This window comes from Anolis carolinensis, chromosome 2 (genome assembly GCF_035594765.1).
Source record: "Anolis carolinensis isolate JA03-04 chromosome 2, rAnoCar3.1.pri, whole genome shotgun sequence".
NCBI lineage: Eukaryota > Metazoa > Chordata > Lepidosauria > Squamata > Dactyloidae > Anolis > Anolis carolinensis.
In genome coordinates, this window is record NC_085842.1 from 289,476,000 (window position 1) to 289,503,871 (window position 27,872).

The window sequence follows — 27,872 nt, forward strand, 5'->3', positions numbered from 1 at the left end:
ATCAGGATTTGGTATTTTAAAGACTAACTTCATGAAATTAGATGATCTCCAGTTTCGCAAACATCAAAGCCACAACCTGAAAAACAATTTCCAAGAAGAGAATAGAATAGAATAGTATTTTTGGTTGCTAATATCTAACTTTTGGTCCTCCTTATTAGTGGCACCTAGCGACAATTACCTTTATTCTCTTTTTGAACAACATTGCTGATAGCAGAATTTGGCATAGGCTATTCCAGAAGAAAAGCACACTACTCCTTATGTATTTTGTACAAGTTTTGAATCTTTTTCAGACCCAATGAATAGAAGTTTACAATATAGATAGAGTAAGGAAGGCAGCATGTACAGCAAGAAGGAAAGCTCCTCAAAACTAGGGGAGTTCTGAGACTGAAAGTCGTGTCAGATACTGGAGCTGGGGGTGCCTTACTTTCAAGATCTAGTGACTTAGTCATCCTGATAAGATAATTATTATAAGACTGCATGCACATTATCTAAAAAGAGACAAAAGATTATGGTCGCTCATTAGAGCATTCAGTTTTTTTTAAAAAAAAATGTTCCAATGAAGTGGACATGGATATCTCTGAAGCATAATCTGTCCTACTGGAATCAGACAGTCACAGACAATGGATGAAAGGTCTCAAATTCCTCAGCAGCGAGCACACCCATAGATATCACTTAAACAGAGTGTATCTTTGATTATATCAGTGCTATTGAAGGTGGTGCTATTGAAGCCGGTGGCAAAAAAGACAACAGTAGCAGGAGGAGGCACTAACAAGAGTATCAACTGTTGATGAAGCTGGAGGTAGCTGACACTAAGAAGTGCAGTAGAAACTGGAGCTTGAATAAATGAAATCAGTAGCATCAAGGTAGATTTTGGAGACGGAACAAATAATTCAGCCAGTCTTTATGATAGTGTGTAGTAAACCTGTAATAAAGGTAACTAGTTCTTCCAAACAGCAAACATAATAAATGTAAGGGTCCTTCCTACTTTTGAATAGCACAGCAATCCTATGGGTCTTCTTGGTATAAATATGGTAGTCATTAGGCGGCCAAACTCAAACATTCTTATGGGATCATTCCTTCAATCGCTAAGGAGACTGCCCCAGAGTTAGAGCAATCTCAGTCTGTCTGGTCCAAAGTGACCTGTCTTTCACTTGAACATCCTTAGAGAAATAGATGTGGCAGCATGTTGCTCTATTGTCAGAGGATGGATACAAACTAACAGCACAGGTATAAAAGAACAAGATGCCGGTTCTATGGCAATAGTGTTTATTTTGAACTGCTTATAAAACCAAGTCTACCAATGGTTATACCTCTGGACTATAAATAACTACCAAAACAAATAATGGCGGCATCTTTCCATAACAAGCACATTTCTTGAAGTATACTCTAGAGACCAGATACCTACTAGGGGAAAAAAAGAGAAACTAAACAAAGAGAAGCAACAAAGATAACAAAGACAAAAGTAAAAAATGAATTAGGGAAAGAAGAAAAAGATGAGTATCTTTACACTTTGTAAATCTGAAATTATGAAAAGGTTTCCAAATGTAGACAACAGCTGCAACAGCAAAAAGGAAATGAGGGAAAATGTAGAAAATCTACTTCAACATAAAGAGTGACGAAAACAGTTCAGCAGAAGTACCGAAGGTCTCTATGTGTAAGTCACAAAGACTACAAAGTAGTTTTCTTCTCCTTTATCTCTGCTATATTTTAGAATATGTCGGTGTATGTGTATAATTTCTTTGATTCTATGATGCACCTTTTCTCCCACACACATATCTCTAAAAATTGGGTATGTGTGTTTTTATTCGTATGAATAAAGCTTTTTTTCTTTTTGTGGTACTGAAATTTGTGTGTGTTTTACAATCAATGATGTCTTAGAACTGAAGAAATACAGAAAGGAGTTTTTCAATATACAGGAGACCCCCAAGTTATAGACATCTGACTTATATGTGACTCATCATTAAAACAGGGTTAAGACAACAGGAAGTGAGAGGAAATCTCCCCCTAGAAAGGGAAATTTACTCCTGTAAGTGTTATCATGGGGAAAAGGTGTCTCCAATGAGAATTTCTCAACAATTCTTGTTTCCATGACAACCCAAGATTTCAAAAATCCAATTGTCACAGGGACAGAAAGTAGGTTGAAATCTGCTAAACAGGGACATGAAAAAAATTAACATTACATGGGTGTTAACCATTTCCTATGCTATCAAAAAAATTAAATTGGCTGGAGATACATTTAAAAATGTACCTTTTCCGACTTACATACAAATTCAACTTAAGAACAAACCTACAGAACCTATCTTGTTCATAACTAAGGGACTGCCTGTACTGCTCACAACTGACAACTACGAGGCAAGATCAGATTTTTTGATCAGATGAGTGGTAATTTTGACTGTTTTGCTGTTTTTATTTTAATATTGCCAAAACAATATGGCAATGCAAAAGGAATACATTTCTTCATTATTTAAATAACAGTTATTACATTTCAGATAAAATGAACAAACCTTTAATGTTTTGATCATAGTTGGATCCGTTGACCTAACATAGAAACTCTTCAAGTGAGGCTCAAACATGCCCTAGGGAGGAAAGAATGCAGGCACAAATCAATACCAGCTATTGAACTGAAGTTAAAATATAACAATTTCAAATTGTAATATTCAATATGCCAAACCTTGTGTTGGATGGACATGGTTGCTATATTCTGCAGAACAACATACTGTACCTCCCTAGAAGTCAACATCAAACAATTAATATGCATTGTTTTTAGGTATCTATCCATAAGAAATACTACAATTTAAATAAAGAATTGGACATTCATTTTTAGGAATGTTCCAATGACAATTCTGACATAGGTCTTAGAAGGGCTTTCCATATTTACAGGACTGCAATTCACAAATATGATTTACACAATACTTATTATTTTCTAAGCAACACTAAAAATACAGTTCCCACCCCACTTTTTTGGGGGAATAGACTGCAAGACCCTTGGATGGTACCAAACCCTAAACCAGTAATATTTTCTGATCATGGTTGATTGCGGGTAACTGAAGCCATGGAAAGTGAACCCATAGATGGGCTACTGTTTATGTAAGAATTTGGTAACAGCACTTAAGCTAAATCCAACATTAGTCCTAATATGGTTTCACTCATATTCCTAAATCCACTTGATTGTCCTCATTAGAACAGATCCTTTGAAGCAATGGGTTAATAAAATGAATTAATAAATTCTGCCTTTCTATAGTCATACTAATCTACCGGAGATTTGCAATCGGATTCAGCTCAATGAAAATGAAAGGACTTAAAAGTAACTTTTATTTTAATGAGCTTACTCTTGGAGAGAAAATAATTGGAATTAGAACTAACCTGCTACTGAATTTTACTTGAATTCATAACTCAGTTCAAATTCTCATAGTTTAAAGTGCTAATTGGTCGAAACATTGTCATTTTAAACTGGAAAATACTAGTACACCTCCTAATGCCTCAAAGCATGCTTGCAATGCATGGTTGTACTACATATCTTATGTGTAATATGAGTGCATAGAATTTTCCCACTCAGTACACTGTTACTTCTCAAACTCTGTAAAGCACTTAACAATGTATGAATAATGATTATCTAAAATTACTTTTATCTACACAAAATAAAAATCAGTTTTAGTCCATTCAAATTATATCCTTTATAAAGCATATTCATAACAGTTATGAGAAAAACTGGCAGCTGTTTACAAAACCTCTTTTATTTACCTGTTACTTCGAAGTAAACGTACTAATGATTTAGCAACAATGCCGGCTTCAGATTTCGGTGCTACGTGCCAATAAAGTTGTGCAACCGCCATGACCACCTGGGGAAAAAAATAATGAGTTGTCTACCTTCACTGTATTTTATATACTTCACTGCTGTTGCCATAGTATAAATATACAGCAGTAAAAATATATACTCTAAATTCAGTTATGTACACTGTTAAAATTAAAAAATACAATTGAAGATATCTGTTTTTTTCCCTTAAAATAAAACAACAGCTAACTTTTTCTATGGCAAAATAGTTTTAAAACAAACTTACTTGATAAAGGCTAAGTTCAAGTTCTAAAATCTAGATACAAATTTACCAATCTTAAATCAGAAAAATATTTAATAAGAATGTAATGATAAAGACCTCACTTTCTTAATGTCTATGGAAATGATTTTATAATCCAGCCTTAGGAAAAATAAAAAACAATGGTTGCACAATTTCAGCAAAAACTATTGTGTGCACAGCTGATGACAGGACAACATCTATCTGGCTTACGTTAAACTGTGGTTGTCAAATATGGATGCGGATGTAGCTTTGTGTGCAGAACATCTAGTTACCCATTATATCATATTGAGAGTTAACGGTACATAATGGGGCAACACCCATGTTAAAGAGTTACCCACCTTGGTTCTGCCTAGACTGTTTTCCTCAATCCCTTGCACTGTAATCCACCCCCATTTAGCAGGGTTCTCTGAACCCAACAGATCTTTCTGAAGGCTGAGGCATCTGCTGCAAGGAAGCAGAGATTAGCCTTTACACCCCTGCTACACTATTTTAGATGCACTAAGAAAAAACAGAACCTCATTTAAAAAAAATGTAGCAAAATAATCATACGGCAGCATTTCGGCTCTGTAATAAAGGCTTTGTATTTCGAATGAGTAATCGGTGATCTTGGTCCATGGAATACGGCTTGTTCTCTTTCTGATTTTTTTCTGTGTGGTCCTCATCAGATTCATAGAAGTTTTTTTCATTGTACCCCTCAAATACTCCATCCTGTGAAGGGAAATAATAACAACAACAAAACAAATGTAGCTTTATTTTACATTGTTTATTTTTAAGTAGCACTTACATACTAAATATGGCTTTCAAAGAAGAAAGTTCTTAAGGTTGAGCCAAGGATGGCCAGTTGCATAGCCTTTTGTGTATTTTAATAGATTTTTAATGGTTTCAACTAATTATTTTAATAACCCTAGGCTTAATTATATTTTAGTGTTTATGTGCTTTAGGTTTTAAATTGTCCATTGTATTGATTTGAGCTCTGTTTGCTACTTCGAGTTTCTTATAAAAGAGAAAATATGGCATATAAATCATTATCATAGTAATAATTATTATCCTCTTCTAAATTTGATATAACTTTTTGAATTCAGACTACAGGAATTCTTGACAATGTAATCTTTAAGGATGTTTCCTCCCCAAAGACAAGAATGGCTGTAATTCAGCTGACCAATCAAAAACAAAATAATTACTATTTCAATAAAATCATAAAATGAACTGGGCAAAAGTGCGCTAAGTGATACTTGTAAACATGGAGGAAGTTAAAAGTGCTATAAGATCATGGGGGAGAACCTTAAAATGGGGTGAACCCTGAGGCTATATCAAGAAATTAACCATGCAGGTGCAACCGATCAAAAAGTAATCGCTCGCACGAAAGTCCAGTTCTCCCCCGCCTTCTACAAATGCCTTTGTCTTTTAAAAAAGAACATGCCAAGATACATACAAGATTTCGAAGTAATATTTACATTATTACATGCTTCACACTCCCCCTTCATCCATGATTTACCCCATATGAAAAAGTTACATGCAGGAAGCTCCTACTTATCTGATGGGTTAGGGACCAGAACACTGACAGAAAATGGAATTGGTTGAAAAGTGGAACCCAGATGCTTTTAATAATAATAATAATAATAATAATAATAATAATAATAATAATAATAATAATAATAAAAAATCTTTATTTATACCCCGCCACCATCTCCCTCCACACCATGAGATTGAGGGTATCAAGATCTGGATGTCTGACCTTTCCTTTATACAGAGTCAGAAAATTAGCATAAGTCTATATTTGGGGAGGCTATCTTGCTGTCAGAGAAATGCGGCCACTACAGTCATGTATTTGGTGAAAACACAGCAGTATAGAAATGAAATTAACAGGACTCAAAACCACTAAAGATGCCTTCTCACTGTGAAACAGGTACTGCCTGTGAGATAGATCAATTAAATTGTAGAAACAAGCATTATTCAAATCTAGCGTAGTGAATCAATCAATTTGCAGCAGGGAATGTATGGAGTTGAGAGTTACTATCTTAAATAAACGAAGTGATTAACATCTCAGATCTTGGTTTCCATGAAGTAATGGAAGAAGAGCCCCTCATGCTGCTGGGAGACAGGAACAGGCTCACTATCCTGTAGAAAGGTAACTTGCAACAATGTGAGGGGGTAAATACGGAATACATCTGAAGGAGGTGTCCTCCATAACAATAACTAATGGAGGCCCAACCCTGGTGGAATTTCTTGAGAACATCCATGGAAAGGTTGTCAATCCCTGGGAAATCAAGCAGGACACCTAGAGGAATCTTGCTAACATTTCTTTCATTGTTACATTTCAGTATAGTAAAACAGTTATGGACACACTTTTTATCTTTTTAATCAGTATTCTGTGCCATCCCAAAATTGTGGAATGGATATGATTTTTCATTTTCTGCTAAAAGTGAAGTTAACTTGATTTGTATCAGAATTCTAAATCCATTAAAAACTGCCATCATTTCTGCATCTTACTTGGAGTGTTCCCTTTACCTGTTGAAGCACACAAAATTATTCAAATTTACTAATCCCAAAAGAATAACAGATTATAATGTAGGGCAGGGGGGAAATAGGAAATGTGTTGCTCAGAAAGAAAGGTAAATTCAGAAAATAAAAATGCAAATACACATTTTACCATTTTGAAAGTATTAATCTGAAAGGTTTAATTTCCATTTTTCCTGCATCAGCTTTATTTATAAAATGTCGTGCCCTATAAATATGCTGTTATTTTCTATAGTAAAGCAGCCCCTTAACAAATCTTCTCATTAATATGTAAATTTAAAGTCAATCGGTCTTCTTCCTGACAGCACCATGAATTCCTAGTGCACTGTATAATCGGTTTTGACTTGGCAACCACTATTTATCAAAGATGTCAGTTAGAAAAATTATAGAAAATGCACTGCAATTGATATGACTGCAATATACTTTGTCAACATTTAATTGTTCCTCAAATCACACATTTACATATAAACAGTCTAAATACTGATCTATAATGATGCAAATAAACTAAATTAAAATGTGTTCGCCTACATAAGAAACCTTGTTACATGTTTACTTAAGAAACAATTGAAAAAACAGGGAGATTGGTTGATAACAAAGAGATTTTCCTTCTAATATTTTAGCGATTCAATTAGTAAGAAACCAATTTGGTATCTAAACCTTCCTACTCTGTTCAAACATAGCTACACTTCCTTAGGTAAAGGTAAAGGTTTCCCCTGACGTTAAGTCCAGTCATGTCTGACTCTGGGGGTTGGTGCTCATCTCCATTTCTAAGCCGAAGAGCCGGCGTTGTCCGTAGACACCTCCAAGGTCATGTGGCCGGCATGACTGCATGGAGCGCCGTTACCTTTCCGCCGGAGCGGTACCTATTGATCTACTCACATTGGCATGTTTTTGAACTGCTAGGTTGGCAGGAGCTGGAGCTAACAGCGGCTGCTCCCGCCGCTCCCGGGGTTTGAACCTGGGACCTTTCGGTCTCCAGCTCAGTGCTTCGCCACCGGGGCTCCATTTAGACTCCCTTAATCATGGTTAAATGTTTGGAAGAAAGCCACAGGTTAACCATGCCATAATATCTTCACTAGCACGAATGTATCTAACATCTATGGAGACAGAACATAAGACCATAAAACTTGAAAAGTAACATGTAAACCCACCATTGTTCCCAAATTCACAACTAGAATGAAAGTGGCGATAGCACCAAGAATTGAAGTACTAAACATCTATGCACCTAATATATTTCATGTTCTTAAAAATTGCAACATAATCTTATCCATGTGATAACCAACACTTAAAATAAGCAAACACCAACAAAAATATAGAGAAAGAAACAACAGAGGGAACAAAATGTGAACTTTTCTAAAGTAATTTATCTAAAATCCACCAAAATCCAGATTTGACAAAGCTAAAACAAAAGACTAGGATTAGACATGGAGAAAATGCATCTCAAAGGATTTCACAGTATGAAAATGACAGAAGAAGGTGAAATACCAGGCATTACTGATATTAACTGTGAGTTTTTCCTGAGGTTTAAAAGGTTTGGGGAAAGTATGCCTGGGTCATTTCTGTAACTCCTTGATCCCTAAATTCTCCCAAAGTTTTTAAAATTCCTACCCGTGATGGGGCAGGGACACTTATAGATCACTTTTTGTTAGAAAAACGCACCACCATACTAGAATGGCCCAAGGCATTTTGCTAAGAATATGGCTAAATTGCATCCACAACCCCAAGAGTTGGTACATTCTATACATTATTAGAAAGAAAACAAAGACATGGTTGTGGGAACAAACCTTTGGCTAGTAATGCAATGCAAAGAACATTTAGGAAGTATGTGCAATGACAATCGGAATGGCCACAGTATATGATTTTGGACCATGTGATTTTAATATTTATATCAGGATGTTTTTAATGCTTTGCCTTAGTGTTTAAATGTTGCTTATGCCTTATGTTTCATGATTTTAATGATTTCAATTTATAGTCAATGCGTGAGTGACTAGACTGACAGGCCTGGAACTGGTTTGAGGCCAGAAAGGTTACTGTATTGAACAGAGATTCTGGCCTCAAACCACTGTATTGTTTTTTTCTCCATTTTCCTACAGAGATGCGCATCAGTAGTCTGAAGTCAAGAGGGGGTGGAAAAAAAGGGAAAGTGACATTAAACAGCAAAGATAGCAAAGCCCATTTGTGGCACTGATTCAGAAAATTGCATTGGTTAGACCTCATCAACTGTAGTTTCTTAGATATGGTTATAGTGATTTACTATGGGTGAGCATCTAAATACTGATAGATGGAATATGTCCTGTATCTCAAAACCTGAAGCTGATAAGGAAAAATGGGTGCCATTTTTTGGAATCACCAGGTCAAATATACCCAGAAACATATGAAGCAACAAAATGTGTGTTGGACAATACAATCAATTTCCCCTCCTATGAGGTTGGATTAGCCCCCTGCTGTCCAGCCCTTGAGGTGCTTTTTGGTAGCCCCCATTCTGAATTCTATAATACACTTCTACAACACACTCCACATTTTATGAGGCCATTTTCACCCTGGATCTGGGATGCACTGAAACCCGCTGCAGTGCATTTTTGAGCTTAACAGACTTTTCTGTGACCTTTAAAAATGTGTGGTATACCCTTAGAGCGCACTGCAGCACGGCAGCATGCATTTTGTGGCTGCTGCAGTTCTGAGTCAACTTGGAGCCAGTGTAGTGTAGTGTCGTGTCAGTGTAGATGTGACCAGTGTGTTCAGAAGCAAAAAAAGAAATCATTTTGAAGGTCTCCTGTAAGGGTCAATATAATCCGTAATCTTCAACAGTTGCCCACCTCAGCTAAAGCCAACTATATGTCTCAGCAAAGTGAATCAATTGAATCATTTAAGTCATATCCCTTATTAGGACCACTACATTGTTATAAAATTGACTAGTTTGTTTTGTTATAGCTGAATGGAAATTGAAGCCAACAGTAGCAGAAACACTCATTTTTTACTTGATCAATTTTCATTTCATTTCTGAGTGTTCATAAAAACATCTTCAAACCCTCAAATTTATTTCAATGAAATGTTTTCATCTTGCAACAATAAAATCACCCTAACTACTTAAAGTTTTGTTAAAGTGTATCTGATAACTGGACTTCTTTAGCTAAGTATTCAATTATACATATACCATTTTAAACTGTTATCTGAAGAATAAGTACAATCCTTTCCTGGAAGCTTTAAAAACAATACTAATTATTTCTCTATACTTTCCTATAGCTAAGGATGCTATGAAACTATTTTCCCCACAATTTCTTTAGATTATTTCCTATCACATTTTCAAGAAAATTAGTTCATTACCAAAATATAAATCAGATGTGAGCTGGGTAGTGGAGGTAGAGGTCTGATAAGAAGTGATAATTGTACCATCATTAGTAGTTCGTATATGATTTGCATTTGATAGCTATATAACGTCTTGCAAACGTTTTGTTGTTTTTATGTATGTTTTTTTTCTTTTTTCCCTTCTCTTTTTTAATTTACACAATAAAATAAAACTTTATTTAAAAAAGGACAAAAACAACAACAGCAACAGTCTGTTATTACAGTACAGTGCTTTAGGAAAGAGAGAAATAAAATTGGGAAATTATCAAAAGATGTACCATAGTAACCTGAAGGGATATAACTGACAAGTCACTTAAAGTTGGTAAAATGAGGTCATGATCACTGCTTTAATTTGAATAATCACAAGATATTCTCAGATCCAAATTGCAAACATTTTTATGGGTGAGCGAGAAACCACTGTGAAAACATTTTTATCACTGCCTTTATACTGAAATTAACCACCAAAAACAATTCTACACTACCAGCATTAACCTTTAGCTACCGCAAGCAGGTACTTCAATACCAATTTTAGGTCTAAATAGAATTGCTAGTTTCAACAAAACAGACCTATTAAACAAATGGTAACTTGCTAAATCACTAAGTATATAATATATACAGTAGAGTCTCACTTATCCAACATAAACGGGCCGGCAGAATGTTGGATAAGTGAATATGTTGGATAATAAGGAGGGATTAAGGAAAAGCCTATTACACATCAAATTAGGTTATGATTTTACAAATTAAGTACCAAAACATCATTAACAACAAATTTGACAGAAAAAGTAGTTTAATACACAGTAATGCTATGTAGTAATTACTGTATTTACGAATTTAGCACCAAAATTTCACAATGTATTGAAAACATTGACTACAAAAATGCGTTGGATAATCCAGAACGTTGGATAAGCGAATGTTGGATAAGTGAGACTCTACTGTATGAATAAGTGTATAAATCCCCTTGATTATACGAACCTTGCTGTTCTTATGTGCCTTCAAGTCATTTCTGATTTATGGTGACCCTAAGCTCTACACTAGTTATTGAAACTATTAGTTGTTGAAACTAATAATTAATTTAGGCCCTTGAATCTTAGACTCAAACTTCAGATTGGTTTAAATTTGTCTGTTTTAAAGATCTCAATTTTAACCCTGGGGGATAACACAAGACAAATGTTTATCTTCAAATTCCATTGAGATATTTCTCCAAACTAGTGAATATGAACACTGCATTATCTTTTTTTTTTCCTCCACAACAATGTTACAACAGAAGTACACAACTTCTGGTGACATACAAAAGCCACTATAAAAACAGAAGACTGAATCCAACTGCTAGGTCCAACAAGAACAGACCTATCAAATATATGGGGCATGCAATGTGTCCACTCAAACTAGGACTGAATTTAGTCCAGAAGACCCAACTGATCTGCATCAACTATAATTTCCCCCTTAATGGCAAAATAACCTTTTGTTCTGTTTATAGAATGTTGACTATAACCATAGAATCGGAGAAGTTTGTAGAACTGAAATTGACTTTGGAGGTCACTTACCGCAAATTATTTTAAAATATTGTTCATTCCAAACCAGGAATGAAGTATGTCTCTCTCACTAGTTACTTTATAATGGATAGTGTTATTATCAACCATCATTAGGAATATTTATATTCTAGGCAAGCTATTGATTAATCTATTACAAAGTTAGTTATGTTATGCTTACTGGAATTCCACTCCCATAACGCTTCCTCTAGAGGAAAAGAAAAAATACAGTTTTATTGCTTTTTCCTTCATTTTGAGATCTACCGTGTGTGCACAAGCGCGCACGTGCCTTTAAGTTGCCTGTTGACTTATGGTGATTCAATGAATTTCACAAAGTTTTCTGTATCTCCCACAGAATATTGGATAACCTCTTGGAACAGTGTGGAAGGCTGCCAAAAGTGCTGAAATATTTTTTTTTATTTCTTTATTTCTTTTACAAGGAGCCCCGGTGGCAAAGTGTGTTAAAGCACTGAGCTGCTGAACTTGCAGACCGAAAGGTCCCAGGTTCAAATCCCGGGAGCAGAGTGAGCGCCCGCTGTTGCTCCAGCTTCTGCCAACCTAGCAGTTCGAAAACATGCCAATGTGAGTAGATCAATAGGTACCGCTCCAGCAGAAAGGTAACGGCGCTCCATGCAGTCATGCCGGCCACATGACCTAGGAGGTGTCTACAGACAACGCCGGCTCTTCGGCTTAGAAATGGAGATGAGCACCAACCCCCAGAGTCAGACATGACTGGACTTAACATCAGGGGAAAACTTTACCTTTTTATTTTTTTATTTACAAAAATGAAATGAGATATTTTAATAATATTCAATAGCCAACAACTAAAGAGCAGCACAGCAAGCCATAATCCCAGTTAATACTTAGTATAATTCTATTTCCATGCATGTAACATGAGCAACTTGGGATATTCAGTGATGAGTCTCACCCATGCTTTAAGACCATTTCACAGGTCTAATATGGCTAATATTCAAATGAAATCTAAACCTATTAGATGAAATCCTTCTCTGTAACAGCAATTCTAATACTTGAGAACTTCCACAATCACATCCATTTTAAGCTTCTCCAGTTCCTTGATGTTCTCCACACAGAAGTCATGTTCCATGTCCTTGATTATCTTATTTGGTCTACTCAATGCCCAGTTCAGCTTACTTACTTCTTAATATGTAGTATCCAAATTCAGACATTATACTCAAAATAAAGCTTGACGTTATACAGGAGTTCTATTTCTCATTACTTGAAAACTATCCTTCTATTAATGTAATTTAAAAGTGATTCAGCGTTTCTTACGCAACAGATACGTTCTCTTTTATTTCTGCTCTTCCATCAAGAAAATAATACTTTATCTTAAATATTTTAGATCAGAAATTAGATTTAAGATTATGTTTCTTCACTCTCAAGCTTCACTGTATGGAGAAGTATTTAAAATATTTTGTCTTCACCATCAAACCACTTCAATCAATGATGAAGCGAATAGCAAAGAAAGCAAGAATCTGAGGTGAATTCCTGACATTTGCTTTCCAGGCAGAAATCCAGAAACAACATATCTGTTGAATAACTGCTATAGTTTTGATCAGTGTGTCTTGTAGTGTTTCCTTTATACTGCATATTGTTTTGGGTAGCGGCTCAATAGGAAAAGCTTCTGTTAGTTAACAGCAGTGAGAAAAACAAAAATGCTTTCAGAGACTCTTGAGCTGTTTTATTTACCAGCCAACTTCAATGTGGCAAAGCAGCATGCATGTTATTAATTCAAAGTTATGGGTGTACACATCTGCTAGAAATCCAGCATACATCAAAACAGTAATAGCTGGTTTTAAAACATACAAAAACAACTCACCTCTTTCCAAGGGCTCACAAACTGTGTGCGTGCATACCGAGTCAGCATGTGGATAATGACAACTTGTCCCCATTCTTCCACATCAACCAACAGATTACAGAGCTTTCGGTAGTTCTTGTGAATCAAATCTATTCTGTCTGGACACACTTCTTCAAATGCCATCACAACACTCCCTGCTACAAGCTACAGAATAAAAATGTGAACACAGAAGACGATTAAATTTTCTAAGGAACTTGCAATTTAAAACTGAAGACAGTAAATATGCTCTAGGAGGGCAGAGGAATGACATGAAAAGATTAAAAAACATAGAAAATATCTACTCAGCAATACTGAGAGAAATGTAGCAGCTGCGCACATGAATATATCCCAAATACTGCTAGCAAACTAAGTTTTTTAAAGTAATTTGTCATAGTTTTATTTTTAAGGCCTCATAGGTAGACATTTCTCGTTATTGTTACAGTCCCTCTTTATTTTCCTGTTTTTCAAATGTAATTAGAGTAATGGTTTTAAATATATATGTTATTATTTGTAAATAGGGTTTTATCACTGACAGTTTTAGATAATCAGGTTGCTATAAGGAATTTATCAGGTTTACTTTGTATGTTCTTATTGTATTGTAAGCCACTTTGAGTCTTGGTGTGGGAGAAAAACGGGGTAAAAATAGACTCAAATAATAAATAAATAAATAAATAAATAAATAAAGCACTACCTTTCAGTTCCTTTAATAATAATAGTATGTGGTAAGTTGTTGGCTTGTGATACAAAGCACATTCTCCTTTTAACAAGCATAGAGAGCACAAAAGTGACAACATAACCCATCATTTAAATTATGTGGTATTCTTCTATACTTAATTAGTATGGTAAGCATCCCACAATTATAAAATTAAGCTTACATCATAACTGAAAAAATATTCCTTCTTAAGTTACAATTACATTTGCTACTGGAAAAAGAAAGTAAAAGGGAGTTCTGTTCTCAAACTACATTTTGTACACAAGTACAACACTCATTAAATCATTTTGTTATTGCAAATACACTTTTTAACAGAAAATGTTAACAGTATTCAGTCTTTTCAATATACAGATATGGTCAGGTTGCTTACCTATAACCATGTTTCTTCAAGTGTACTCTGTGAACTCACATTAACGGAGAAGGCTGTGCCTGCGCAGGCTCCAACAGAAACCTCTTCCAATCTAAAGTTTGAATTTTGGCGGTAACCACGCCCCTCTCCCTGCAGGGCATATAAGGCAGCCCTGGGAGTTCGCTCCCCAGTTCCTGTGTCGCAAAGGCAACGAGAAAGGGAGAGGTTTGCCAGCGGGGATGGAAGGGCGGGTTTGTGAGAATTCACAGAGTACACTCGAAGAAACATGGTTACCAGGTAAGCAACCTGACCTTTTTCTTCGTGTACTCTGTGAATGCACACTAATAGAGACTAGCAAGCTAAGGTCCAGGACAGTGGGACAGAGCAAACCTGACAATGAGTTGAATGTCCAAACCCAATGTTTATTTGGTACAAAAGATATAAGGCACAATGCGGAACAGGGTCAAAACATGGACCTAGTGCATATAACGAAAGACATAACAGTGTCAAAGTGTGTAACCTGAAAGCATGGCCACTCAGAGTGGGCAGGGGACAAGTGCAATCAGAAACAGCAATATCTCCAAAGGGGAGAAACAAAGTGTAGCCCGTTCTTAAAACAGGACAAGAGGTAAACAGACCCCTAACAGTGTCCATGGTTGTATGGGACAGAAGGGGAACAATATAAACAAGTATCATAACAGTATATACTTGTAAACCTTAAAAGGTGGAACAAAAATAAAACGTTTGAAGCAGTAACAACACATGGTGTGACTTTTGTCTCCCCCCCCCTTTTGGGGGGGGGGGGTAAATGCTCCGTAGGAGGAACAGAGCCCTTTAAGATAGGCGGGAGGACAAAACGGACCTGGCAAAAGCAGAGTCCTTTTGGGCCTTAGAGTCCATTCTATAGTGGGAGACAAACGTTAAAGGGTTTGACCAGATCGCTGCCTTGCATATAGAATCGAAAGGGATGCCCCTGAGGAAGGCAGTCGAGGTAGAGAGGCCCCTTGTCGATTTCAGATGGACCAATGGAGGAGGGTGGCGCTTAGCCAGCTCGTAAGCGAGTTCAATAGCCTGTGCAATCCAGTGGGAGAGTCTCTGGGAGGAAACTGAGTTACCCAGTTTGTCCAGGGCATAAGCGACAAAGAGTCTTGGCGTCTTGCGCGTTGGTACGGCTCTGTTTGACTATCTTTGAGATGACATTTGGACTGGCTTATCGTGTGGCTTTCTCCCTTCCTGGACCCTTGGATTAGTTCGACTACGGCTCTGTTTGGCCACTTGGGAAACGGCGTTCGTTCGGACTGCATTTACGGTGACTTTGGGACTTCGGCTGGCTTTGGCAACTCTTGTTTGCAACTCTTGTTTGCAACAAATCTCCTCACTGGAGCATCGGAAGAATGGATGCAATGGACACTATCCGGAATTTTGTTGAGTGGGTGAATAAGTTCAGAGCTTTCAAGTCCAGGATGGGACGAAGTCCTCCCCCTCTCTTCGGGACCGTAAAGTATCTGGAAAAGAAGCTTTGAGGGTCCCATTCGGATAGAGAAGGCCGAATAGCCCCTTTGGCGAGGAGGGAGTCGATCTTGGCATAGATCTCCGGGGAGGGATCGGTGAGGAAGATACAACCTGTAGGAGGCAGTTCTTGGAACCCCAAGGCATAGCCTTCTCGGGCAATGCGGAGAACCCAGGCATCCGAAGTAATAGCCTCCCATTGGTGATAGAAGGAGGTCCGTGAAAAGGCAAGCGTGTGGGGGGGGGGGCGGGACGGAGGGTTGTGGAGACAGTACGCGGCTGCATGTCACGCACCAGGGCAGCGGAGCACCAAGAACCCAACACGGAGGCCAATAAAACTATCTAATATCTTTATTAAGGAAATATATAAGAAGGATAGAAACAAGTAGAGAATATAGTCCAGAAACAGACCTTTCAAAGGAGGCCTAAAATAGTCCAGGAATAGTTTGTCCAATAAATGATATTAGAGTTCAAAAGGTAAAATCCAACCGAAACACACACTAATGCCAAGCAATAGTGTGGGGAATTGTCCAAAGTCTTTCAAGGCACAAGGTAAATCCGCAAGGAAGCTGAGAACAAGGCTTGAATCTAGGAAACAAGGTCCGTGGTTCAAAACAAGGCAGGCAGTCCAAAACTTGATTCAAGGAGCATAATCCGTGGCTAGGAACAAAGCAAGGCAATTCTTGGATACTTGGATAGGCAAGGCAAGGAAACTGGATTGCGAACTTAGCGAAGTCCGCACTAGGCTGGAAACATGGAATTCACTCTCGAAGCTGAGCTGATGTCTCCGCAAAGAATCAACAGAGCTTGATACTTTTATCTGGGTCTCGTTTCCTGCCAAACGGGCGTCCAGCGTTCTCTTTCCCTAGAGAACAGGGAACGAAAACCCAGCTTGCAGGTGTAAGACTCCCTGGATTTTCCCAGGGGAAACATGGCTAATCGGTCTTGCTTGGCAGCAATTCGGGCACTCCTGCGAATTCTCTCTCTCGCTCCCCTATCTGCCGAGAAAGATTGCTTTCTAGCAAAGGGAGGTGAGCGTTGATCAAGGTCAGTTTTAATTGGTTCTTGGACAAGAACTTCAGGCAGCTGGAAAAACTCTGGCTCTGGCTGTTGATCCGGAGAAAACCCCATGTTTTCATCCTCATCTGTCACAATGACACTAGGCACAGGACTACAAGGCCCATGAGGCATCACACTGCAATGGTACCGGATGAGGAGGGCAGACACAGGGGCACGGTGTCAGTTTCGATGGTGAGCCTGAGCGGGGGTGGAAGTGGCTCAACCCTGTTGTTTCGGGACTTGAGCCGAACGACAGGGCTGCTGTTGGCCTTGGTGGCTCAAAACTGAAGACCGCCTGAAGCCTTGGTGTCGAAAGGACTGAGGTGGGAAACGGCGAAAACGATGAGGGAACCAACGGGTGTGCTGAGAGTGGAGCTGTTCGATCCCACACTTCGAAGCCAGAATCTTAAAGTCATGGTTAGACTTGAGCTTGTCATCAGTTCCAGCATTGAAGAGCCCCAATGCATCTAAAGGTAAGTCCTCAATGACCTGTTTAGAGGACAGGGAGAGACCCGACGACCTCAGCCAGGAATGTTGACGAATGGCAACCGCATGGGCAATCATTTTGCAGGCAGTGTCACCAGTATGTTTTGCCATCTGGATTTGATGGTGGGATAAAGAGTCTGCCTCTTGCTGAAGCGTGGTAAGAACCAAACGGTCTTCGTCGGAGAGCTTCGCAAAGAAAGATTGGGCCTTTTCCCAAAGGATTTGTCGATAAACACCCATACAAGCCCCATAGTTCGCCATCCTGCAGAGGAGGACAGCACCACAGTAAAGTTTATGACCCACAGAGTCGAATCTTTTGTCAGCCAGAGTATTGGACTGGCGACCGGAAGACTGGGAGGCCTTGACGACCATCGAGTTAGGGTCTGGATGGTGCTTGAGCCATTCCATGGTGTTATCGTCGGTATGGTACCAGGCTTTGATCCTTTTCGAGGTGGGAGGTATCGAGGACGGTGTTTTCCAAGAAGCTTGGATAACGTCCAGCAAGTAAGGCAGAAAAGGAAAGAGGGTAGCTGGAGGGGTCTGGGCTCGGACCCTTTTGAAAACAGGGTCGGTCACAGCCTTGGAAGTCTGCTTGATTTCCATCCCGAGGGCGTCAGCCATTCTTACCATCTGATTAGAGAAGGCGCAGACATTGTCTGTCGGGGAGGGGGGGTCAACTTCGTAAGCATCATGCGGAGGCGAAAGGTCAAGGCCCAAAGAGACGACAGAGGCCGAAAGGATGGATTCTGGGCAGTTGACGTCGAACTCATCGTCCTCGGCACCTTGAGGGGACCGAGAAGGAGAGGAAAGCACAGTTTCTGGAGGAGGCATAACTTCAAGAGCAGGAGCAGGAGGTGGCCGAGGGTCTTTAGAGGCCGAGGCTTGAACCGCACAGGCTAAGCAGGCCGTTTGTCTTCCCCGTTCTGGAGTCAAGTGCGGGAGAAAAAGCTGCTGGCGAGATTGCCGACATCCCAAGGGTGGTTCCGGCATTGGTACCCTGACCACTGTTTGGGTAGAGTGGTGGAGTAAGTCCTGTATTTCATCTTCAGACAACTGCTGAAGGGGGGACTGAGAAGCAGCTCGAGGTTGTTGGGCTGGTTGAATGGGAGAGGATCTTCTTGACGAAATCGCCGAGGAAGAAGGGACATCTCTCCACGAGGAGGCTGAGGAAGAAGACTGTTGAGTCATCCGCCTCTTTGCTGGTGGTTGTTAAGAGGGCGCCCTCATAGATTTACCCAGGGTTGGTGGAACTGGGCCGACCACCGCCGAGTCGGATTGGGCGTGTCGAGATTCCTCTTGGGCCCTCTTAAAAGTGATCTTTATGACCGAGGTCAAAGGCGGGGAAGCCACATGGGAGCGAACCGATGTTGCTGAAGCCAAGGAGCTCGAGGTCAAGGAGGGTCCCACCCTGTCTGACCAAGTCGACACCGTAGCTGTAGTCACCATGCAGGGTGGCTTTGAAGGCTTAGCCACCTTAGAAGACCTGGAGACCCTGGAGGAAACCGAAGGCACCTTGTTGGCCGCTGCCGACATCGATCTCCAAGTGGAAGCGACAGGATCCGGCGCAAGCAACTTATTGTAGAGTGCTGCTCTAAGTCTGGCCGCTCTGTTTTTCCTCGCCTGGGCCATGAGGGCTAGGCAGAAGCGGCAAGTACCGACAACATGGGCCTCGCCAAGGCAAAGAAGATTCCCATCAGAGTCAGGAATCTTAGCGGCACACTGAGTGCAGTGCTTGAAACGCGTGGTAGACATCAGAAGAACTAAGAGTCCAAAGTGAGCTTTGCGGCGGAAAAAAAAGGAACTGGGGAGCGAACTCCCAGGGCTGACTTATATGCCCTGCAGGGAGAGGGGCGTGGTTACCGCCAAAATTCAAACTTTAGCTTGGAAGAGGTTTCCGTTGGATCCTGCGCAGGCGCAGCCTTCTCCATTAGTGTGCATTCACAGAGTACACAAAAATAACGTACTTTCAACCTAGAAAAATGCATCCACAGAAAATCATGCTGCTAGCAAATGATCAGAGACAGTACAGCAACCATTAAAAAAGAACTGAGAAGAGGGAAGGGTCAATAGAACAAATGGAAAAAGAACATTGACTCCTCCAGTCAGTTTGGCAGGAGGCTGAATAACCCATGGGTAGTGGATTGCTCCTCATGCTATCTCGAGAATGAGGAATAGTTAACAGTACAAAAGATGCCCATCACCCCTACTCAACCATTTTTCTTCTTCAAGACTGTAGTAACTGTTTCATTTTTTATTTTATGATTATTGTTTTGAGGTGGGGAGAAGGTGGGGGTAATGCTGGGGAGTTTGTTTTAATAGGTGTGTAGATGGTACAGAATAGAGCCCCGGGTGGCGCAGTGTGTTAAAAGCGCTGAGCTGCTGAACTTGCAGACCGAAAGGTCCCAGGTTCAAATGCGGGGAGCAGAGTGAGTGCCCGCTGTTAGCTCCAGCTTCTGCCAACCTAGCAGTTCGAAAACATGCCAACGTGAGTAATCAATAGGTACCGCTCCGGCAGGAAGGTAACGGTACTCCATGCAGTCATGCCGGCCACATGACCTTGGAGGTGTCTACGAACGCCAGCTCTTCAGTTTAGAAATGGAGATGAGCACCAACCCCCAGAGTCGGACATGACTGGACTTAACATCAGGTGAAACCTTTACCTTTACCTTTTAGGTGGTACACATGATGTATTGGAAAATTACTGACTTAACAAATTGTAAAATGAAACTTACACTGATATCAGTATCAATATCTGTCTATCTATCAGCACCTGTAATACAACCCTAGTTTTTCAGATTGTGTTCACTATCAAAATAGCATCATATAAACCCAAAATTACCGCTTATTTGGTCTTGTCATAGAAGAATGGAGGATCTTGCTTTAAAACAGAAAGGAAGTAAAGACTGTAGATTTTGTTCTACTCACTGCTGACAATATGAATTACATTTATGAGGATGACTTTAAGGAGAACCATGGGCTATATCCAACGGCTGTTACATCAGTAGAAAGAAAATTATTAAACAGAAGGTCGATCTTGAGATAGCGTACCTTAATGGTAGCCCATATACCAGCTTTTCTTAGACAGACTTCAGAAAAAAAAATTGCTCAATATTTTAAGCCATTTGGTTTGCTTTTGTTATAGCCATTGCTGTCTCTACAAAGCCTCTCAGTGTTTTGCTTGAGTTATCAAAAATGTAAGATGTACTGAAAATGGGCTACAGCTGCTATTAAGTCCTATTCCGCGGCTCTGTGGGCATCCAAGAAAGCTTTCACGACTGCCCGCATAGCATCTGCAACAAATAGATCATCAGAGCTGTTTCAGGTTGTCGGGGAGCTCCTTCACCCACCTGGGGGGGGGGGTCCCGATGGCTCGGCAGCTCAGTGCAGCGATTTCGTGCACCATTTTGCAGATAAAGTTGCTCAGCTACGCCTCGAGTTAGACACCAGCCTTAATGCAATGCCAGATGAGGTAACTGAGGCACCTGTCTGTCCAACTTTGTTGGATTCATTTCAGCTTGCGCAACCTGATGACGTGGACAAGATCCTTGGAGAAGTGAGAGCGACAACGTGCGCCCTGGACCCTTGCCCTTCCTGGTTAATCAAACTAGCCGGTGGAGGACTTGGAGAGTGAAGATAATAAATCTGTAATTGGAACAAGGGACATTTCCATCCAGCCTTAAACAGGCGATAGTTAAGCCAATATTGAAAAAGGCATCCCTTGATCCTTCAATATTAAACAACTACAGACCAATCTCCAACCTCCCCTTTCTGGGCAAGGTCCTAGAGCAAGTGGTTGCCTCCCAGCTCCAGGGATTCCTGGATAAAACCAACTCTCTGGACCAATTGCAGTCTGGGTTCAGGCCTGGGCACAGTACCGAGACGGCCTTGTTCACCTTGGTGGATGACCTCCGCAAAGAGCTAGACGGGGGAGTGTGGCCCTGCTGGTTCTCCTGGATATCTCAGTGGCTTTCGATACCATTGACCATGGTACCCTTCTGGGTCGGCTTTCCGGGCTGAGTCTTGGGGGCACGGCTTTGCTGTGGCTCCGATCCTTGCTGTGGAGGGCCGTTCCCAGTTGGTGAAGCTGGGGGACACCTGCTTGGACCCCTGGCCTATGACCTGTGGGGTCCTGCAATGTTCTATTTTGTCCCCCATGTTGTTCAATATCTACATGAAACCACTGGGCGAGGTCATCCGGAGTTTTGGAGTTTGGTGCCATCTCTACGCAGATGACAATCAACTCTACTACTTCTTTCTACCGAATTCCAAGGAAGCCCCTCAGATACTGGACCAGTGTCTGGCCGCTGTGATGGGCTGGATGAGGGCCAACAAGCTGAAGCTCAATCCTGACAAGACAGAGGTCCTCCAGGTCAGTTGTATGGTGGATCGGGGCATAGGGTGGCAACCTGTGCTTGTCGGGGCTGCACTCCCCCTGAAGGCACAGGTCTGCAGCTTGGGGGTCCTCCTGGATTCAGCACTGACCTTTGATGCTCAGGTGTCAGTGGTGGCCGGGAGGGCCTTTGTACAATTAATACTTGTGCGCCGGCTGTGACCATACCTCGTGAAGTCGGACTTGGCCATGGTGGTCCATGCCTTAGTTACCTCTAGATTGGACTATTGCAATGCGCTCTACATGGGGCTACCCTTGAAGACGGCCCGGAAACTACAACTGGTCCAACAATTGGCTGACAGACTATTAACTGGAGCGAATTACAGAGAGCGGTCAACCCTCCTGTTCAAGGAACTCCATTGGCTGCCAATCACTTTCTGGTCCCAATTCAAGGTGCAGGTTATCACCTACAAAGCCCTGCCTACCTTCATGATCGCATTTCCCCCTACGAACCTGCACAATCTCTTCATTCCTCGGGGGAGGCCCTCCTCTCGCTCCCGCCTTTGTCGCAACCACGGCTGGTGGGGACGAGGGAGAGGGCCTTCTCTGCGATGGCCCCTCGGCTCTGGAACTCACTTCCCAGGGAGAGCAGGCAAGCACGCACCCTGACAGCTTTTAAGAAAGACTTAAAAACCTGGCTCTTCCAGTGTGCCTTCAATAATTGATTATAAGCACAATTTGCACAGTATTGATAATTTACCGCACCGATATACTGCTTCCTGTCTATAGCAGGTATTAATTCCTCTTCTTTGTCCACCCCTGAATTCTCCTTTTCTTAGCTATAATACAACACTTTATTATCAGTCTCCTCAAACTTCTAACCATGCACACCATGCACTTTGCCCAGTCTTTTATTATCTTAATCTGCTTTGTTCCTTATGGTGGTTCACTGTTGTTTTAGTACTTTTAACTTTTTTAATTTTTATCGTTGAAGATGTTATTTCTTCTGATTGTACATTATTTGTTTTACTTGTTTTATTGTGATTATTTGGGCTTGGCCCCATGTTAGCCGCCCCGAGTCCTTACGGGGAGATGGTGGCAGGATATAAAAATAAAGTTGTTGTTGTTGTTGTTGTTGTTGTTGTTACACCATACTGTGCTGCTTCAATCAGCCATCACTTGTAAATATGACATAATCACTTGTTACTGAGCATTATGTATTATCATTTTCCTAACTAAATTAAGTTTTATTTTGTTTTGAACCATGTGCCACACCAAAAGGGTACTCTGATGAGGCTTCCATATGAAGCAACTGATATGTATGCAGTTAAGCAAGCAAGTGAGACAGGTTTCTGGCAGAAAATTAATGTCACATTCTAGCTGAGCACCAGGGATCTGCATTTCAACCTTTAAAATTTCCCCAATGATTTAAAGTAAGCAATTAAATAGAAATACCATTTATTGAAATGGCACTTTTTGAAAAATATTAACAATGACATTCATATGTTAAGAGTTTTCTCCTATTTTTGGTTGACATTTGGCTTATTAGTATGCACCTACCATTACAACTGAAAGAAAACAGCTCAGAATATAGTCTTGCTATTATGCAAAACAAGTTTGAAGTCCTGTGGGGATTTTATAAATTACCAATAACTATAAACGTGACATTGCATTTATTGTCTTCTGCCCTGCTATGTACTGATACCTGCTGGTCCCAGCATGTACACAATTCATTCCATGAAGAAGGGAATTGATTATTTGTAAAGGACTAAAGAAAATGCATTATGCTTACATTTATTTTCTATCACATCACTTTGAGGAAAAAGTTTTCATTGTATACATTTACATTTTCTTCTTCTTTTCTTTTTTACAATTGTTACTAATATTTCTTATATCACATAAGACTAATATAGTAATGAGTTAGTATCCTGGTTAGAAAACAAACCACAGCTCTTAAAAAAAAACCTTTAATACGATATATTGTTTTCTTTTTTTTAAATCCTTTCAAGATTTCAGCTTTTCACAGCTGGAACCAAAGACAACTTATACATTTCTAATTATTTTACCTACAGATGCCCCTTCTCCAGGAAAAATTAAGAGGGCAAAGAGTGAAGAGTGAGTTGTTCTTATTTACCTATAATGTATTTAAATATTATGCAAAATTTAAGTGTCACCTAAAAAGTTAGCAATGCCACTTATAAATATATAACAACCCACCATATAGACATAAAACAATACTTCAAAATAATATTGTTAATGGCAAACAAAGAAAGTAATCCTATATGTGTGTTCTTATTAAAATTTAGTGGAACCTACTTTTGAGTAGATATGTATAGGTGTGAAGAGTAAGAAAGCTATACACTTTAGAAAAGCCTTGTCAAATCAAAAATATAAATAGCAAAGGCACAAAATATACTTATAGGTTTAAATTATTGTACAAGAATTGCTTTTCAATAGAAAATATACATTTTTCAGCCTACTTTTAAATATGCATGTTATTCATACAAAGCTTAAAAAGCATACAATATTCTTTTGGTTTCATGTAACAAGAACAAGATTTCTGTTTCTACACTATTTTAACATTTGAGAAAATGGGAGAAACTACAACAATCTATAGTTCTCCAAAGATACAGGAAAACAGCAAAAACATTTATCAAAACAAATTTCCTGACCATTTCTGCTATTGAAAGATCTACTCCATATCCAAATATCTGAGAAAGATCTCAATCAATTAAATGCTCAATATTGCATAACAACATTGCATCATTTTACTTTAATTCTCAATCAGAATTTAAAGCCAAAAAAGCCTAAAACTAAACTGTGCCATTGAAATAAGTGAGAGGAAAATTAAACAGTAGCTTTTTTTGTACAAGAAAAAATAAATCATTCTTTAAAAACTAGCAGTGAGCTTGTCAAATTCAAATACAGCTCTCCATTTATGTATTTTTTATATTAAAGCAATAAACATGGTTCATTTGTCTTTCACTGGTTGCCACGTTTTTCTGTGCTGTTGCTATGAACTTCAGCCATTAGCTGCGCTCCAAGGTAAACTACATGAACCATCAACAAAAGTGACACCCAATCTATGGAGTTCATATTTTCTCCAGATTATCTATACTAGTTGACAAGCTGGTAATGAAAAAAATCACACTAAGCAAATGGTTCCTCTAATAACAATAAATTTTCTATAAAATTATGAAGGGTACAAAACGTTTCCTTGCATCTATTTTGTCATGAATTCTAATTAACGCTGCAAAAACCTGAGAGTGCTAGGTCATCACAAGAAGTATATCGAGGTTTGATTGATAATATAGTGCAAGTTGGCCTATGCTGCCAACATTTCCTTTTCTTAAATTAATGGCCATCCCACCTGCCCTAATCATACAGCCCAAATGATATTCCCCTTCTTATTTCAATTTTCTAGAAGCATGGAAGCTGGTAAAGATCAGTCATTTATCTTCTAATAGCTGGATAATAGATCTATCACAATAAAGCATCTCCACAAACTCAGTTATTTTTCCCCACAACAGTAAATCCTTTACTAACATTGAATCAATAACTTTTGAATACACTAAGTTACCTACACATTTGCAATCTGAACACCACATATTACTTCCAGCATATCTGTTAAATATGTTAAAGAATGCACTTTACTTTGCTGTTTTCCCAAGGCAATATTCTAGCTTAGAACACATCAGTAATCTCATCACAAAGCCATCACCAATTCTTCAGCTCATTTTTAACAAGCAAATTATTTGACCTCCCAAGAGTCAGCCGCTAGAGCTAATCCTATGTAGTCTTCACAGGCACATGGCTACTTCATTGGTATTGAAAGAAAGATGCATTTACACTGGAGACCTTAAAGGCCCTTTCAACATCAGGGAATCCAGAATATGCTATAAAACAAGAAACCCCGTTTCTTTACCCAATGTTACATCCTGAGTATAAAGATGTGACAATATCCTTTTTTTAAAAAATCTGAGAACCTAAGGAGGCCAAATACAACATATGACCAGTCCCTGTGAAAGTTCACTTTCAACCTGAATCGTCCCAAAGCCCATATTTTCATCTGGAGATTTGCACTAAATCTATGGTTAAGAGCGTTTAATGGAACTTTACTTGATGAACAGAATGCTGTAATTATCATATACCTGGCCATAATCATTCAGGGATTAAAATTAATCAGGAGAATGCTTCCCCTATCAAGTTGGTATTTAATGCTATTTGAAAGCCAAACTGATTACAGAATATATACTTATTTCATGGAGTGGGTCTATATGAGCTAACTAAAGAATCAGTAGACCTGCATCACTTTATGAAGCCGTCATGAGTCTAACAGTCACATAACCAGAACACCTATTACTGTTTATATTATTTCCTTGTATTTGTGACTTGAATCACCTCCTTCTTGAAATGTTTCAGCTGTTGAAAACTGCACTGGAAGGGGTTTGGACTAGATAGCCCCTTGTGGTCCCTCCAACTCTATGATTCTATTAACTTTTTTCTATAAACTCTTGTGACTGTACAAATTGTACAACAAATGCCACTTCAATAAGTATTTGGATATATAAACTGAACATCTTTCAAGCTTCAACAGCTTGAAGCTGTTACGGTCACCTTCCAACAATCACTATTAAGATTGTTTTCCATGGAATTAGGCAAAGAAAAGGATCTTGTCATTTAGTTGATGTTCACGGATTTATATAATTTAGAATTTGATTCAGTAATTTCAGTTCTTGCTCTCAATCTTTTCAGGCTATAAATCTAAGGAAATAACTGAGATACAATAGATTAACTTGCCCACTTTGTCAATATGCTTTTTTTGTGCAAACACACGAACATTGCTACACATAAAACCTTACTGCTGCCTAAATATTCCTCTTCCCTGTTCAGACTCAAAATTCCAGATAAAAAGTCATAATTTCATGCTATAAAGCATCTGAATTACTTACTGTGCTCTTATCTTTCAAAAGTTTTTCTATAACTTCAATTAAAGATTCTTTTTGCTCGGGATCAAGGCTAAAAAGTGAATGAAAGGAGCCAGATTATCTTAAAATATTTCAGAAGCAGTGAACTCTTGGTATTCAACATTAACATTCTTGGATATTCAGACACAATTCACCATCCTTTACGCTTCAGAGATAAAAAGTACTTCAAAAATTAGAAAGAAAAATGGAGCCTGATTATCAGACAGAAAATATACTGGGAAAGCAGTTATTTATTTAGATTGTTTATTTGGAGGTATCTCAGCCTGCCTCCTCTGATTCATTTTCTCTGAAACTCACAATTTTTTTCTGAGCTCTCTTGCTGATTCAATCTGAGACTTGGTGGGAATCTCATCCACATTTACCGCCACAGAGTCTAATGGGCAACTGCACCCTGTCATGGGTTGTCCAACGCCTATAGCAGGGTTCCCAACTTGTGGTCTATGGACCACCAGTGGTCCCCAGGAACTAAAATATGGTCCGCCACCTCACCGTTACTACATTTTTGCAACGAGAGGAACTGGTCTCACAAAACCCTCTTATAGTGTCGAGGCAACAGGGATGTCAGGAGGGGAGAGGCTGACTACCCATGAAAGGAGCAACAACGCTCCTAACTGCTGCTCCCCCCCCCCCGAGCTGAGTCATTCCATGTGGCACCTGGAAGCAGGGGCACCTTGGTGTCTTGATTTTTACACCTGTTCCTGTGGTTATTTGGGGTGCTGATTCAGAAAATTTTATTGGATAGACCATATCAACTACAGATTATTAAATATGGCTTTCTGTTGGCAAGCAGATGGCGACTACTGAATGTCATATTTTCTGTATCAGAAACTAGAGCTGATGCGGTCTATCCAATAAAATTTTCTGAATCAGCACCCAAAATAATCAAATTGAATCTAAAGTTGACTAAAACCTGATTCATAACCCTTTTGTTGGAGAGTGGTCCCTGGTCAAAAAAAGGTTGGGAACCACTGGCCTAATTAATTTGGATTAATCCTCTGTGCCATCCAAAGAATGAAGCAGAGCATGGGCGATTTTATCTGACTTTCCAAACAGAGTTTCAATGAAACTTGATGAAGAAATCTTGATGAAGGCATGGAACTACACTGTCCTCTTTCCGCAA

General features: G+C 39.4%; 1 protein-coding gene across 4 annotated transcripts in view; it reads right to left on the reverse strand.

Annotated features, from left to right (window-relative positions):
- ap3b1 (adaptor related protein complex 3 subunit beta 1) overlaps window positions 1-27,872 on the reverse strand; it is a 190,125-nt gene that overhangs the window by 111,642 nt on the left and 50,611 nt on the right. For all 4 annotated transcript variants that reach the window (XR_505533.3, XM_008102923.3, XM_062972349.1 and 1 more), the window contains exons 6-11: window positions 26,717-26,783; window positions 13,302-13,484; window positions 4,623-4,781; window positions 3,742-3,839; window positions 2,672-2,726; window positions 2,505-2,576 (exon numbers count right to left, since the gene is read on the reverse strand). Coding sequence is in view for 3 of the 4 variants with exons in the window: in XM_008102923.3 (XP_008101130.2) it covers window positions 2,505-2,576; window positions 2,672-2,726; window positions 3,742-3,839; window positions 4,623-4,781; window positions 13,302-13,484; window positions 26,717-26,783 (634 nt within the window). In the remaining variant the exon portion in view is untranslated. The remainder of the gene's footprint in view (window positions 1-2,504; window positions 2,577-2,671; window positions 2,727-3,741; window positions 3,840-4,622; window positions 4,782-13,301; window positions 13,485-26,716; window positions 26,784-27,872) is intronic.